Raw genomic sequence first — 13,765 nt, 5'->3', positions numbered from 1 at the left:
GAGGGGATGAGGAAGTGGCTCTGGTTATTTGATTCTGTACCAGGTCTGGAGGGTAGTTGCGGGATGCGAAAGCTGTTTTCAGGTTGTTGGTGTAATGGTTCAGGGATTCAGGACTGGAGCAGATTCGTTTGCCACGAAGACCTAGGCTGTAGGGCAGGGACCGTTTGATATGGAATGGGTGGCAGCTGTCATAATGGAGGTACTGTTGCTTATTGGTGGGTTTGACGTGGACGGATGTGTGAAGCTGGCCATTGGACAGATGGAGGTCAACGTCAAGGAAAGTGGCATGGGATTTGGAGTAGGACCAGGTGAATCTGATGGAACCAAAGGAGTTGAGGTTGCAGAGGAAATTCTGGAGTTCTTCTTCACTGTGAGCCCAGATCATGAAGATGTCATCAATAAATCTGTACCAAACTTTGGGTTGGCAGGCCTGGGGAACCAAGAAGGCTTCCTCTAAGCGACCCATGAATAGGTTGGCGTACGAGGGGGCCATCCTGGTACCCATGGCTGTTCCCTTTAATTGTTGGTATGTCTGGCCTTCGAAAGTGAAGAAGTTGTGAGTCAGGATGAAGCTGGCTAAGGTAATGAGGAAAGAGGTTTTGGGTAGGGTGTCAGGTGATCGGCGTGAAAGGAAGTGCTCCATCGTAGCGAGGCCCAGGATGTGCGGAGTATTTGTGTATAAGGAAGTGGCATCAATGGTTACAAGGATGGTTTCCGGGGGTAACAGATTGGGTAAGGATTCCAGGCGTTCAAGAAAGTGGTTGGTGTCTTTGATGAAGGATGGGAGACTGCATGTAATGGGTTGAAGGTGTTGATCTATGTAGGCAGAGATACGTTCTGTGGGGGCTTGGTAACCAGCTACAATGGGGTGGCCGGGATGATTGGGTTTGTGAATTTTAGGAAGTAGGTAGAAGGTAGGGGTGCGGGGTGTCGGTGGGGTCAGGAGGTTGATGGAGTCAGGTGAAAGGTTTTGTAGGGGGCCTAAGGTTCTGAGGATTCCTTGACGCTCTGCCTGGACATCAGGAATACTGACACAAGCAGACATATGTAAATCCCTCTCAGTCTACCTCTTCGTCTCCGTCTACCTCTCCATCTCCCTCTCGCTCTAAATTTCCACCTTTTATTAAATGCCACTGACATTAAATCTTCACAAACAAAGAATTTTATAATGGCACAAGATTACAAATTATTGATGTAAATGACCACACATAACACTACTGCTTTAAAAGGTCATATGAACAAACTAAGTCAGTAGTTGAAGTTGACACTAACTGAAATGAATGTGGGATATATACCGATGTAAAAAATTAAATTTCTTTTCATATCTAAGTCCTCAGAATACCCGCCTGTCAACTTTCCTCCTTGCTTTTATGGAATCTATATCAATACACCACAAGCCACCTGGTGGTGTGTGGCAGAGAGTACTTCTGTTACCAGAAACTGATCCCTCCTTCCCTGATCCCTTGCGAATGGCGCAAGGGAAGATTGATTGTTGGTAAACCTCTGTAATAGTTGTAAATTCTCAAATTTTCTTATTGTGGTCATTTCACGAGGTGTATGTGGGAAGAAGAAATATGTTGTCCAACTGTTCCCAGAAAATACTCTCTCGAAATTTCCATAATAAACTTCTTTGTGATGCAGAGTGCCCCTCTTGTAGCATCTGCCATTTGAGTTTGTTGAACTTCTCTTAACTCTTAGCACCGACTAAATGTTCCCACGATGAAACCCATTGTTCTTATGGTAAATTTAGCATGATTATTATACAGCTCCAAGCTAGAGCTCAAGTTGGTCCATTAAAGCTAAAATATTGTCCAGTGTCACTAAGTTTCACTCAGCATTACATGAACAATAATAATCACCAGCTATCTAGCATACATGAGACCCTTAGAAGCCAGGGGTATAAATAACAAAATGTTAGTTTTAAGGAAATGGTGTTCAAAGTTGAGACAGTCCAGAAAATTCCATGTTCTATGAGCTGCATGATGTGGAAGTATCTGATAAAATTTATGATACACTGGTGACACAGAGGAAAGTAGAGTCTTTAGGTCTCTGTACTTCAGATGTTTTAGCTTAGGATTTTCATTATTTGTTTGTAGAGCAGGGAAGACACTGATACTTTCGCCACAACAGTGTGCTTCTTTGTTGTTAATATTTTGAAAATCTTCCAGTCATTCATCGACTAATTCTTTGTAAAACAATATGAAGGGTGACTTCTTTTTATTATGCAACTATTGCATTTTTCTCAAACCTTTCACTGACTGAGTCTTCGAGATAATCATCGAGTCCACTTACAAGGGAACCTCCCAATCGCACCCCCCTCAGATTTAGTTATAAGTTGGCACAGTGGATAGGCCTTGAAAAACTGAACACAGATCAATCGAGAAAACAGGAAGAAGTTCTGTGGAACTACGAAAAAATAAGAAAAATATATAAACTGAGTAGTCCATGTGAAGATAGGCAACATCAAGGATAGCGTGAGCTCAGGAGCGCCGTGGTCCCGTGGTTAGTGTGAGCAGCTGTGGAACGAGAGGTCCTTGGTTCAAGTCTTCCCTCGAGTGAAAAGTTTTTCTTAATTTTCCCAAAGTTAATGATATGTCTGTTCGTTCATTGACGTCTGTGTTCACTGTAATAAGTTTAGTGTCCGTGTTTTGTGAACGCACCGCAAAACGGTGCGATTAGTAGACGAAAGGACGTGCCTCTCCAATGGGAACAAAAAACATTTGATCGCAAGGTCATAGGTCAACCGATTCCTCCACAAGAAAACACGTCTTATAGATTCTATATGACACTGGTGACGCCATGTGTGTCACATGACAGGAATATGTTGTCAACCCACCTAACTTGTACACTTGGCAAATGGGTAAAAAGATTCTTCTACCTTGCCGGATTTAGGTTTTCATGTGGATGTGATAATCACTCCCAAAAAAGTGATGAAAACATAAGAGTTTGTCACATAAACTGCAACAAATGAAACCAACAGTTTCACAGTCGCACAGTTTTCCCTGTGCTCTGTCAAAACATGTATTTTTAACGCTTTCAAATTTTTCCATGTGTACACCGTCAAATCCTGCATATGTCCAAGCAAATCTGAACAGGTCCTGGAATTTTGGAGAGCGAAGTCGATTATGTGTGAGTGCCTGAACTTTGATAATTGTCTGAAAATAAAAAATTAAACTTTTCGCTCGAGGGAAGACTTTAACCAAGGACCTCTCGTTCCGCAGCCGCTCACGCTAACCACGGGACCACTGTGCTCCTAAGCTTACATAATCCTTGATGTTGCCTATCTTTGCATGGACTACTCAGTTTGTATATTTTTCTTATTTTTTCATAGTTCCACACAACTTCTTCCTGTTTTCTCGATTGATCTGTGTTCAGTTTTTGAAGTACTATCCACTGTGCCAACTTATAACTAAATCTGAGGGGGGTGCGATGGAGAGGTTCCCTTGTTAGTGTGATGAAATTATTGTCTGTCATATCGACTGGCTTACATTTACAGCAGGCCTTGGAAATGAGTAATGCCCACTCATCAGATACAAAAACCCAAGGATTTTTCCTGGCAACCTTCTCAATAATTCCAAAATTTTGGCCACATCTGTGTATTTTGGGTAATGTAATGCCAGGACATGGGGGCAATCTACTTACGTAGTGTAAAAGACAGGAAGCAATTTCTTGGTTTCCACAACTGGCTTGACTCTCATACCACATATGCATTGTTGCAACTCTGGTGGCTAAATTGTGTGTACAAAAATTGGAGGCCCATAGTTGTCTTGCAAAATATGCTCTGCTGCAAGAAAGAACTGGCATAGGAAGTGGCTTCTGTATGTAAACACATTTTGCTGTTTGCGAACTGTCATATTTTAAACATTCTTTTGCTAGCTGCCTGTGCCTTAAGGGGAGCCGGAACGATCCCTCTCCTCCATCTTAATTTTAGCAAATAGAAGGAACATTTTTTCTAAAACCATTAAACATATTGCTGTGAAATTTGGACTACATGATCAGTGAATATCTCTCTACAAAGTTATAATGCCATGTTAAGAAATACTTATTGGTTTTTGTTTTACAATTTATTTAAATAGATGCTTATTTTAATCTCTAAAATTTTTCACTTTTTCTTCTATAACTCTTGAATTATACAATATTTTTTTTACAGTTTGTTATAAAAATGAAGGAAAAGAAGTAACCAATATTATGTATAAATTTCATTGATATAATGTTAGCAGTTTTTGCGAAAATGTTTCTCAAAGATGAAAATTTTAAAGTTACAGGAAATGGCTTCCAAAGTTTTTTAATACATTCCTGCCCCATATGATGGATTATCAGCATCCTCTTCTTTTTCCAGTGTTAGTGTCCTTTTCACTGGTCTTTTCTTCCCTTTTGCTACATGTTGTAGGCTTTTGTCTCTTCTTCCTGTACCTCTTAGTCTTTTTTCGTCAATGAGGTGCATTGTGGAAATGGTATTGTGTCCTGGTTGGAAACCTAAACGTTTCAGCACATAACATTTGATAATGTTTCCCTCATTGTATGTTGCCCTGCATCATACACTCCAAAATGCAATGTTTTTATCTGTACAAACACTCTTTTGGGAATCCTAATCCAAATTAAATTATTTACACTTTTATTTGTATTTTGTGTTTTCCCATGTAAACACTTTTCCAATAAACTTGGCTGTTATAAATCTCTGAATATGGGCTTAATTACATCAGTTATAGCATTTGGCAAACTGTTTTTATGAGCATATTCCTTTCCTGATTGGTACTTACGCCATGAGTCATCACCTGTGGGGGCACAGTGCATGTTGTGGGTGAGTCAAGAATTCGGACTTACAGTATGTCTCCTCAAGCTACATTCTTTCAGTTCATAATACAGTACATTTATTTACAAGCAGCTGTATTTTTCAATACTCTTTCAGGTTTAAATTGAAAGACGGCATTTCTAGTTCCTTAAGTGTGCTCTGTTTCCTCTCGTGTCACTTCAGTTTATATAATCTGTGACCAAACTGTAGATATAACTGAAAATAAACAACTGTTAATTAAAAAATAAGAAGAGGAAGTACCCAGTGCAACAAAATTAAGGGTCATTTTTTTAAACCCCATCAATTTTTTTGTCATTGCAATACAGAACTTCAAAATTTGAACCGACAGTGCCTAAAACTTTCTTCTGTAATTGTGCAGAAGAATGGTACCCTGCGATGTCACCCTTGAGCTTGGCAATGCTTCAAACAGCAGATTATCAACATGTACAAATAACATGTCAGAGCTCAGAAACTCCTGTGAGATGTAAGGTGGGTCAATGAAGTCACATTGGCACCAATTTTACCACAGTCCTGCCTAATGAGACTATTAATGTGTCAGACCATGGGAAGGTTGTTACGCCTCCCCTCACCCACATCTCTCCCTTCTTTTCACTTCTATGTGTTGTAGGTCAGGATTGTGACATGAGGCATTGATATCATTTGGTTTTCTTAAGGGTGGCTGAGGAAAACATTTTGGACACACTACTGCTCAGAATCTACATGAAGGAGGTGTCATAAAGGGCATGAATAAAATCATCCCTACCTTGGTTTCACACATTTTATGGTCAGAAATGACAGTTGGCAGTGATGATGTGCAACAGGACAACCTCCAACCAACACCCCCCCTCCCCCCTTCTTGGGCAATTCAATGGGGTTGCAGCCATGTGATGTCCTTACAGAAAGGTTGAATCATCTGGGAGGGTGTCAGCAATGTTCAGAGTTGCCTAGAACATCGTCCTGCTGCATTCTGCACTGAAAACTGTCATTTTCGACTGCAAAATGTGTAAAACTGAACACCCCAAGGTAAAAGGTGGTTCCTTTCACACCCTTTATGACACCTGCCAAGGTCATTTTATGTCAGTTCGGAGTAATGGTTTGTCTGAAATGTTTTCTTCATCCATTCACAAGAAAACCACTTGCTATCGATGTTGAGTATTACGGTTCTGGCCTCAGTCACTGAGGTTTCAAGAAAAGGAGTGAGATGGGGTCTGGCGACCTTCCCGTGGTGAGATATGTCTGTGGTGGCATTGTGCAGAAATGTTGTGTAGTTTGGTGCACATGAAAACATTAACCCACCTTACACCTGACATAAACATATGACCTCTAGCATTTTTATTTTTATCTATCTTCCATCCCCACTACCCCTCCCCCCTCCCATCCCTCCCCCCTCCTCCATATGTCAACAGCTTGCTGTTTGAAGCATCACCGCATCCGAGGGTGATGTCACAGGGTGCCACACTTTTTGCACGATTACAGAGAAAGGTTCAAGCCAAATTTTGAACTGCAGTGTCACAGTGGGGGTAAATGGCAGGGCTTCAAAAAAGTGACACCTTAATTTTGCGTTCATTGTATCTTGCCACACCACGTGTAAGTAACTATCACACTCATCACAATCTTGTACTTAATCTGTAACAGACAGTCCTAAGAGGTTGCTTGCAGATCCTTTCAATATATTGCTTTGCCAGTATGTAGAATTAAAGTCAAAATAAAATACCTACCGGTGAGACTATAACATCTGCATGTATTATAGTAAAACTTGCTCAGATCAGCACTTGTATAATTCAGAAATCTGCCCAAACCTTACAAGTATTTCAGTCCCAACACATTCAGTGCTCTTTTATATGCTGATTTTTTGTATAAAGGGGAACGTGCCTAACACGGAAACAGAAAGAAAATCATAGAACATACTTAATAATTCATTGTATAAGGTGGAAAAGAGCCTATAAAGTACTACTGTATTACAGTTCATTAGTTTTTCACAACTCTACAAGGACATTACTTAACTCCTCTGTTAAGCAGCGCAAAACCAAGAAGAGGTCCAGTGCAGTGCGGCGTTGCTGGTGTAGACCTAAAACAGAGCTGCTCTGTGCAACAATGAATAAGTTACACGCAGTGTCGGTACAGTATATAAAAAGAAGCGGTTCGTTCGTCAGCACTCTGTTTGTCGGCTTTCTCATTTTCCTCATTATTGATGCACTCCAGCACGTACCGGAACATTTTTGCACATCTACCAACACACTGCTGCAATGTGCACAGTGAAAGAAGTGGGTATTGTTCTGTTAAACAGTGGTTTTACCCAGCAAGGTCATTATTTTCTGCTAGTTTCAGTTGACTAGTACATTTTCAGAGATGCAGTAACGTGATGTCAAACAAATGGTATGTGTCATTAACACGTAATGAAAAGATTAATGTAATCAAAGCGAGTGAGAAAGACACTCTTTATGTGCGAAATTATGTTGTGTTTCACATGCGGTAAAACACAAATTTATGAGACTTTAAGAAACAAGGATAAGATTCGGGATGAATGGATAATAGGGAACAGGCAGATGAAAAGTAAGGTGAAGACGACTGGAAATGAAGAAATTAACAAAATAGTATGGGAATGGTTTGTAAGTTCACTGGCAAAATGCTTAACTTTATCTGGGCCCATGTTGGAGAGTGAGGCTTTGAAAGTCACTAACAGGCATGGAATTACAGAGTTTAGGGCATCCACAGGATGGCTGCATGGTTTAAAAGCTAGGCACCACATTGTGTGGAATTAAGTGTGTGGGGAAGCTAAGGATGTGCAGGAAAGTGTAGCAACAGAATGGAAGACGATGCTGTCCAACTTAATTGTGAATTATTACCCAAAAGACATGTTCAATGCCGATGAAACAGGACTGTTTTATTGCGCGCTCTCCTCAAAGTCGCTTGCAATTCGAAGTGAAAAGTGCACCAGTGGAAAATTGTTGAAGGAAAGACTTGCTGTACTGCTGTGTGGAAACATGTTAGGTGAAATGGAGAAGCCACTGGTGATTGAAAAAGCAGAAAAACCACGTTGTTTCAAAAACACAGGCGTCAGTAAGTTTCCAGTCACATGGTGAAGCAATAAGAAGTTGTGGATGGTAAGTGAGCTTATGGAAGAATTGCTGTGCTGTTTCAATGCCAAAATGAAAAAAAGAAAATCATCAAGTTCTCCATTTCCTAGACAATGCAACCTGCTATCCAAAAGGAACATTATCAAAATGTGAAATTGGCTTTGTTCCTTCCAGGTTCAACTAGCCTCACAAACCCATGGACTAGGGGGTTATTTACACATTCAAGTGTCATTATAGGCGTTTACTGATGCAATCTCTTATTCTTAGTGTTGAAGAAGCCGAAAGTGTGTTTGCTCTTGCACGGTCAGTGTCTGTCATGGGTGCAATAAATTGGATTGGCTTGGCAGTAAAGGAAACAAAACCCACAGCTGTCACCAAGTGCTTCAACAAAGTGGGGTTTGTGAGTCAAGAACAAGATGCTTCCGTGGCCACAAAGTTCAAGAAAATGCAGCAGCAATTGCTGAATTAATGAAAATGCGAAACATCTCATTTAGTGCAGATGATTACATTCGAAGCGATGACTTTCTTTCTACTCGCTCAACTTTCTCTTCAGCAACAGATTTAATAGAAATCCACAACACAGAGGATGATGAAGAAGAAACACAGGAAGAAGAAGAGGAGCAAAATGATGTCTCTAGAAAAACTAATATGCCTGAAGAAGCCATTGCATGCGTAAACAATGTTATGCAATTTGCAGCACACACAAATTCTCCCAGCTTGTTGGAACTATCGTATAGCGCAAAAAATTGCCCAGAAAAAACAATTTTGAAAAGGAAATTAAAACAAGTTTCCTTCCTTGATATGTGGCAAAAAAGTGAAATGCAAAGCTAATAAACGTGGGAATAATATGTGTATACATACAGTAATAAACAAATTTAAAGTTCGAGTAAAAATATAGAAATGCTGTGTCATTTAACAGTTAGTGTAATAGACCAGTCTTCTATTGTCCGATATACAATAAATGAACATCTACTATTGTGGAGTGAAGGTACCTAAATACAGCATACGCATAATTAAAAATTTTTACTGTATTTTTGTGCTTGATACCTGACAAATGTCACGTAGCCCAGTGAGTTTTGTGTAATCCAGAAATTTGTGCAATTTGGAAAATTATTTTAGTCACAGATGATTCCGTTTTGAGCAAGTTTCACTGTATGTCGAGTCTGTTCCCCATTGATAGTTTCATCGCTAGAATTTATTTCCAGATCCCCCCCCCCCCCCCCCCCCCCCCCTCTTTCCCTGTTCCATGCAGCCAGCAACTTATTACTTATTACAAAAGCAGCACATCTGCTGAGTAAAACATCATAATAATCTGATTAAGCAATATATATGTATATAGCAATGTTTTTTGATAGTACGTGGGTTGCTACAGAAGCTCTCCATGGCAATATACTTAATTATATATGCAGGTTACACTGCCTTTTAAATGTTTGTAATAATTATGATGGTTGCTGTCATTCCTAATGTGTGGGGCGGTGGTGGTAGTAAATTGTTGTTCCATTTAGCTAAGTCACCTGTTCAAAGCAACTAGCTGATCACGTTTTAAATCAACCTCTGATGGTGAGTTGTGTGAATACATTGGGGAGTCTGTTGATGTCAATCCTGAGGAGGAGACTGCTGAAGTTTCTATGTGGAAAGCACATTGTTATGATGGATATTAGGTCCCATGTACCTACCACACATCCATTCCATTAACTCCAGTCTTCTGGGAAGAGCACACTGCAGAGTATTACCAGCCTCTGTGCTATCGTATTTCTTTCCACTCTCTTTCCCACATGCCGCATGCCCTCACTTTAAATGTATACAAATAGGGGATAAGGAAGTAAAACACACTTGACAGTCTTTTCAGTAATGTACACCCAGCATCATGGAAAATTTGCTTGTGGTTGTTGACCACTTTTGCCTCAAACTACTGAAACTGCCACTAGCGAGTGATTGTGGCTTCCACAGGAAGAACTTGTGGCTTCCATAGGAAGAACGTGCATACCAAATGTTAACTGCAGTCAACCTCACAAATAAAGATGTCTACCTCAAAAGGTGTGTGTGAAATTGTACACAACTTCAGTATTCAGCAGTAGAAAGTCAATTTCCAAATGTATAGAATATCCGCTAGATATCCACAGTCGAGCCCAGTTGTCCATAAAAATTTTTGCTGTAAAAGTCTCTGTTCATTCTTGCTTCCTTCAAATGTTCAAGTTGCTAACCTAAACCAGTTACATCATCTTCTTCTGTGGTGCTAGTTATTATTGAATTTAGTTTCTGCTTGCAGATGATTGTGCAGATAGCTTGAATACTGTTATCTTGTCTTGTCTTAAATTAGTGCCAGAGGCCTATTTGTGACAAGTCATGTATTTTCCAGCATGTATGGGTAAATTTGATGAAGTCTGTTGAACATGCTAAAGTGCGCGTCATTTACGATGGCGGACGAGTTTAGGTTCGTTCTGCGCATCTGAAGTCACAAAACACAGTCAGCCAATGAACAGAGAACGATGTTGCCAGAGCTCGACTGCAGTGCAGAGCATGGACGAGTGTCTTCAGTTTTAGAAACGTTCAGTCGTAAATAAAGTAATTGAACAAAAGCAATGTCTTGATAGCAGACTTTGTTTTACAGAAAGTTTGGAAAAAGCATTCTTTATACCAATTGCTTCGTATTCTATTAATTAATTAAACCAAACAAGCAATAAGCCTCCTGATTCAGGCGATATCACGGAAAGGTGTTTGTATCATTTTCACTAACCGCTTTTTCGCAATAAAGAACAGCGGTAATTGTTTATTACCTATTGTACTTCGACGAAACGTGTTTAATTCATAGTCGTACCAACAGTGTTTGTCGGTATTTTGCATGATATTTTAAAGTCTTCCGGGAGTTCTCGTGAATGACGAGATGCGTTTGCGTAATGGTTAAAGTGAGTGGCTCCTAAGCGAAAGGTTCCGAGTTCAAACCTTGTTCGGTTATTAAATTTTCTTTATTTAAAAACGATATCGAAGTGTCTTACTTCATGAATTTTATTCGTTTGAATGTATTTTTTTGAAATTTCTAGTAGCAACTAAAATTGACCATACAGAAAGTATACGCTATGGACTTTTACCTCTGCAAACTCTTCAAAATTTCATGCTATGATTTACTACATCTAATGCTGCACAATAACTGCGTTGAACATCGAAACAAAATTAACTCATTTATGGGGGAAGGTATCAGTCAAGAAGATGTGTAAAAATCAAATTTTTGGGCCAAATAGTTTTTGTGAAATCGAATGATAAAGTGTGACAAAGCAGTCGAAACACCATGTGTCTGCACAGGCGAGCAGTGCAATGATGACAAAATCACGCACAGCGCGGAATGCAAGGAGCACGTCTCTTTAGCAGCGAAAGGGTTAATGCGGCCGTGGTGGCTTTACTTCATAAACTGCGCGCTCCCCCCCTAAACATAAGTTTGCGAACTATACAATGGCGCTGCTTCTCTTGGCGCATACAACTGGCAACCCAGCAATGTCCCGCGTCTGGGCGGGCATGCGCAAACTGCCAAGATAAAAGAATTGAACTATAGTAACATGTTTCAGACCAGTATTTTCACATACTGTAGTAACAATGTGTGAATTTAGCAGTACATTTGTTCTTAATAAAGTGACAGGTGACAATGATTCTCATCTTTCCAACTTATATTTTTTGCCTATTCTCCAGGTATTGTTTCACCACAGCTAATTTCTTCAGCTCTGTTTTCTGTGGCTTGTATGTATGGCTTAATAACAATGTTTTAAACCACTCTAGATCTGGAGAATTATACAGTCCTATTAAAGACAGTGCATTTAGTATGCCAGGTATGTGCGATATTCCTTGGGAGCACAGTAGTAGCACAAACTGTTTTTATACTGTCACTGAGAACATGCACTAAAAAGTGAGCTGTGCAGCACAATTAGCTGAAGGCATGATATACTCTGGAGAATGGGCACAAACTACAAGTAAAAGAGACAGGAATATAAACCACCTGTGTTAGGATTTGATTATAGAAGAGGCTGCACAGATTTGATAGCCGTTCAGTAATTTTAAGAAGTCGTTGGAGCTATGTATTTGGTGTGACACGGGGAACAACTGTGAACATCATGTTAAAAGTTGTAATAGTACTTGACTTACTACATTGTGTTCATGGTTAAACATTTTTAATGACCAGCAGTGCTGTATTGTAACAAGAACCCACTTACTAAAACTGTAAATTTATAGAGAGACAGTTGGCTGGCCAGCACTAAAGTATTTCTAGGTTTCATAAATGCTTGTTCCTTACTCTGGAAGGAAAGAGAGAGAGAGCTTTTGGAAGATCGAGAAAGAGTTGCTGCAGGTCACTCAGACCCTGATAGAGTAGGGCCCACCTTTTTCGTCAATGGGGTAGTTAAAGCAGGGAATGAAATAAGACTTTCTGTGGATTTTGCTGTGCTAAAACCACCATTCTCATGCATCATATATGGTAGACAGATTCCTTCAAATGCTGTTAAATCATGTGATTCTTTTAGTTATTCTATGCATGTATGAAATGCAATGAAATGTGTGTGGTTTTTTTCTTTTTTACAAAGTTGTGAAAGTAGCTTGAAACGCTATTTAATGTGAAACTTGGATATGTATGATAAAAAGTTAGTGCTATGTCCTTTATGTATTCATGTGGTGGTCTTCGTAGACTGAACTATTATGACAAAGTAGGAAAAAAATCACTCCTATTGTGGTGGAAAACTTGTTAAACATTGTGTTAGCAAATTTTTATTATTTATTCTTAAATGTAACTGTGTTTTATGTGGTTTATTTGTATGAAAACCACTTTGCTTTGCGTTGTAGCCCATCTGGCGCAACTCCGTTGATCCAAAGGTAAGACATCATGTTTCTTTCAGAGTCATGCATGAATGTAGTAAATGCTGCGAGGGCTGGCTTCCTTTCTCCTGCTTAGTAAATATTCATATTTGTGTATTTTTTGATTTTATTGTAATCGCTTGGGATACATAAATGTTAAGATTGATAATAGGGGTCTGTGATCTCAAATACTTTTCCTTTCCACTTCCCATGTAGTTTGCTGGCTTTTTTTTTTTCATCTGAGAATAACAAACAGAAGATTTTTCTAAATTTGAAATATAGGGTTTACTGCTAAGTTTCAGAACAGTGGTAACAGATTTTGCACATTAAAATGACTGGTAAGTGGGAAAATTTTCTGTAGGAAAAAGCAATACTGATCAGGTGTTTGTTGTGATACGAGAAAGAATAACTGTGAGATGATGATAAATTTATTTTGGCAATCATTGCACAATTATGTAAACTGAAAATAAATAATAGAACAGATCTGAAGAGAGATCCAGAGTGATCCAGATTGTGGGAACAGTAGTCAGCGTAAATGTAGCAGTTTTAATTAAAACTTCATTAGTCTTCTTAGTGAATATAGAACTTAATTACACTAGAGACTATGGTATGGGCATGTGTAGCAGGTGGTCGGCTGATTCAAAGCCGTACTGACTGTTAATCAACCTTGACTGTTTCAAAAATATGAAAATGTTGTACAGAGATCACTTACCAGCTACAAAATTTCTTGACACATTTTGAGGTATAAACCTCACTGTCGGGCTAGAATGGCAATACACCCAGTGGTATTAAAGTTGTTTTGTAGAGTCTTGGTGTGTGCTGTGGTTTTATTTTGGAGAAAGTGGAGGATCATCAAACAGGAGCTGTTCACATTCACATTAGGTGATACCAAATAGTGTGTAATAAAAACTAGACAGCAAAACAGAAAATGGAAAATTGAGTTTGAAAAGATAAACCAAATTCAATGAAATCAGTTGATTAATTTAACATAAGGATTATGTTAAATGATAATCACTGAGAAAAGGACTGGCAAATAATATGGTATTTGTGGTCCATCATGATG

The 13,765-nt window shown here is 39.2% G+C and overlaps 1 protein-coding gene across 3 annotated transcripts in view; it reads left to right on the top strand.

Moving 5' to 3' along the window:
• Positions 1–13,765, top strand: part of LOC124788186 (transcriptional regulator ATRX homolog) — a 495,869-nt gene that overhangs the window by 195,889 nt on the left and 286,215 nt on the right. For all 3 annotated transcript variants that reach the window (XM_047255347.1, XM_047255346.1, XM_047255348.1), the window contains one exon: positions 12,691–12,720. In XM_047255347.1, the coding sequence (XP_047111303.1) occupies positions 12,691–12,720 (30 nt within the window). The remainder of the gene's footprint in view (positions 1–12,690; positions 12,721–13,765) is intronic.

The sequence above is a fragment of the Schistocerca piceifrons genome, chromosome 3 (genome assembly GCF_021461385.2).
Source record: "Schistocerca piceifrons isolate TAMUIC-IGC-003096 chromosome 3, iqSchPice1.1, whole genome shotgun sequence".
In the NCBI taxonomy this organism is placed as follows: domain Eukaryota; kingdom Metazoa; phylum Arthropoda; class Insecta; order Orthoptera; family Acrididae; genus Schistocerca; species Schistocerca piceifrons.
This window is presented reverse-complemented; position numbering and strand designations above follow the sequence as displayed.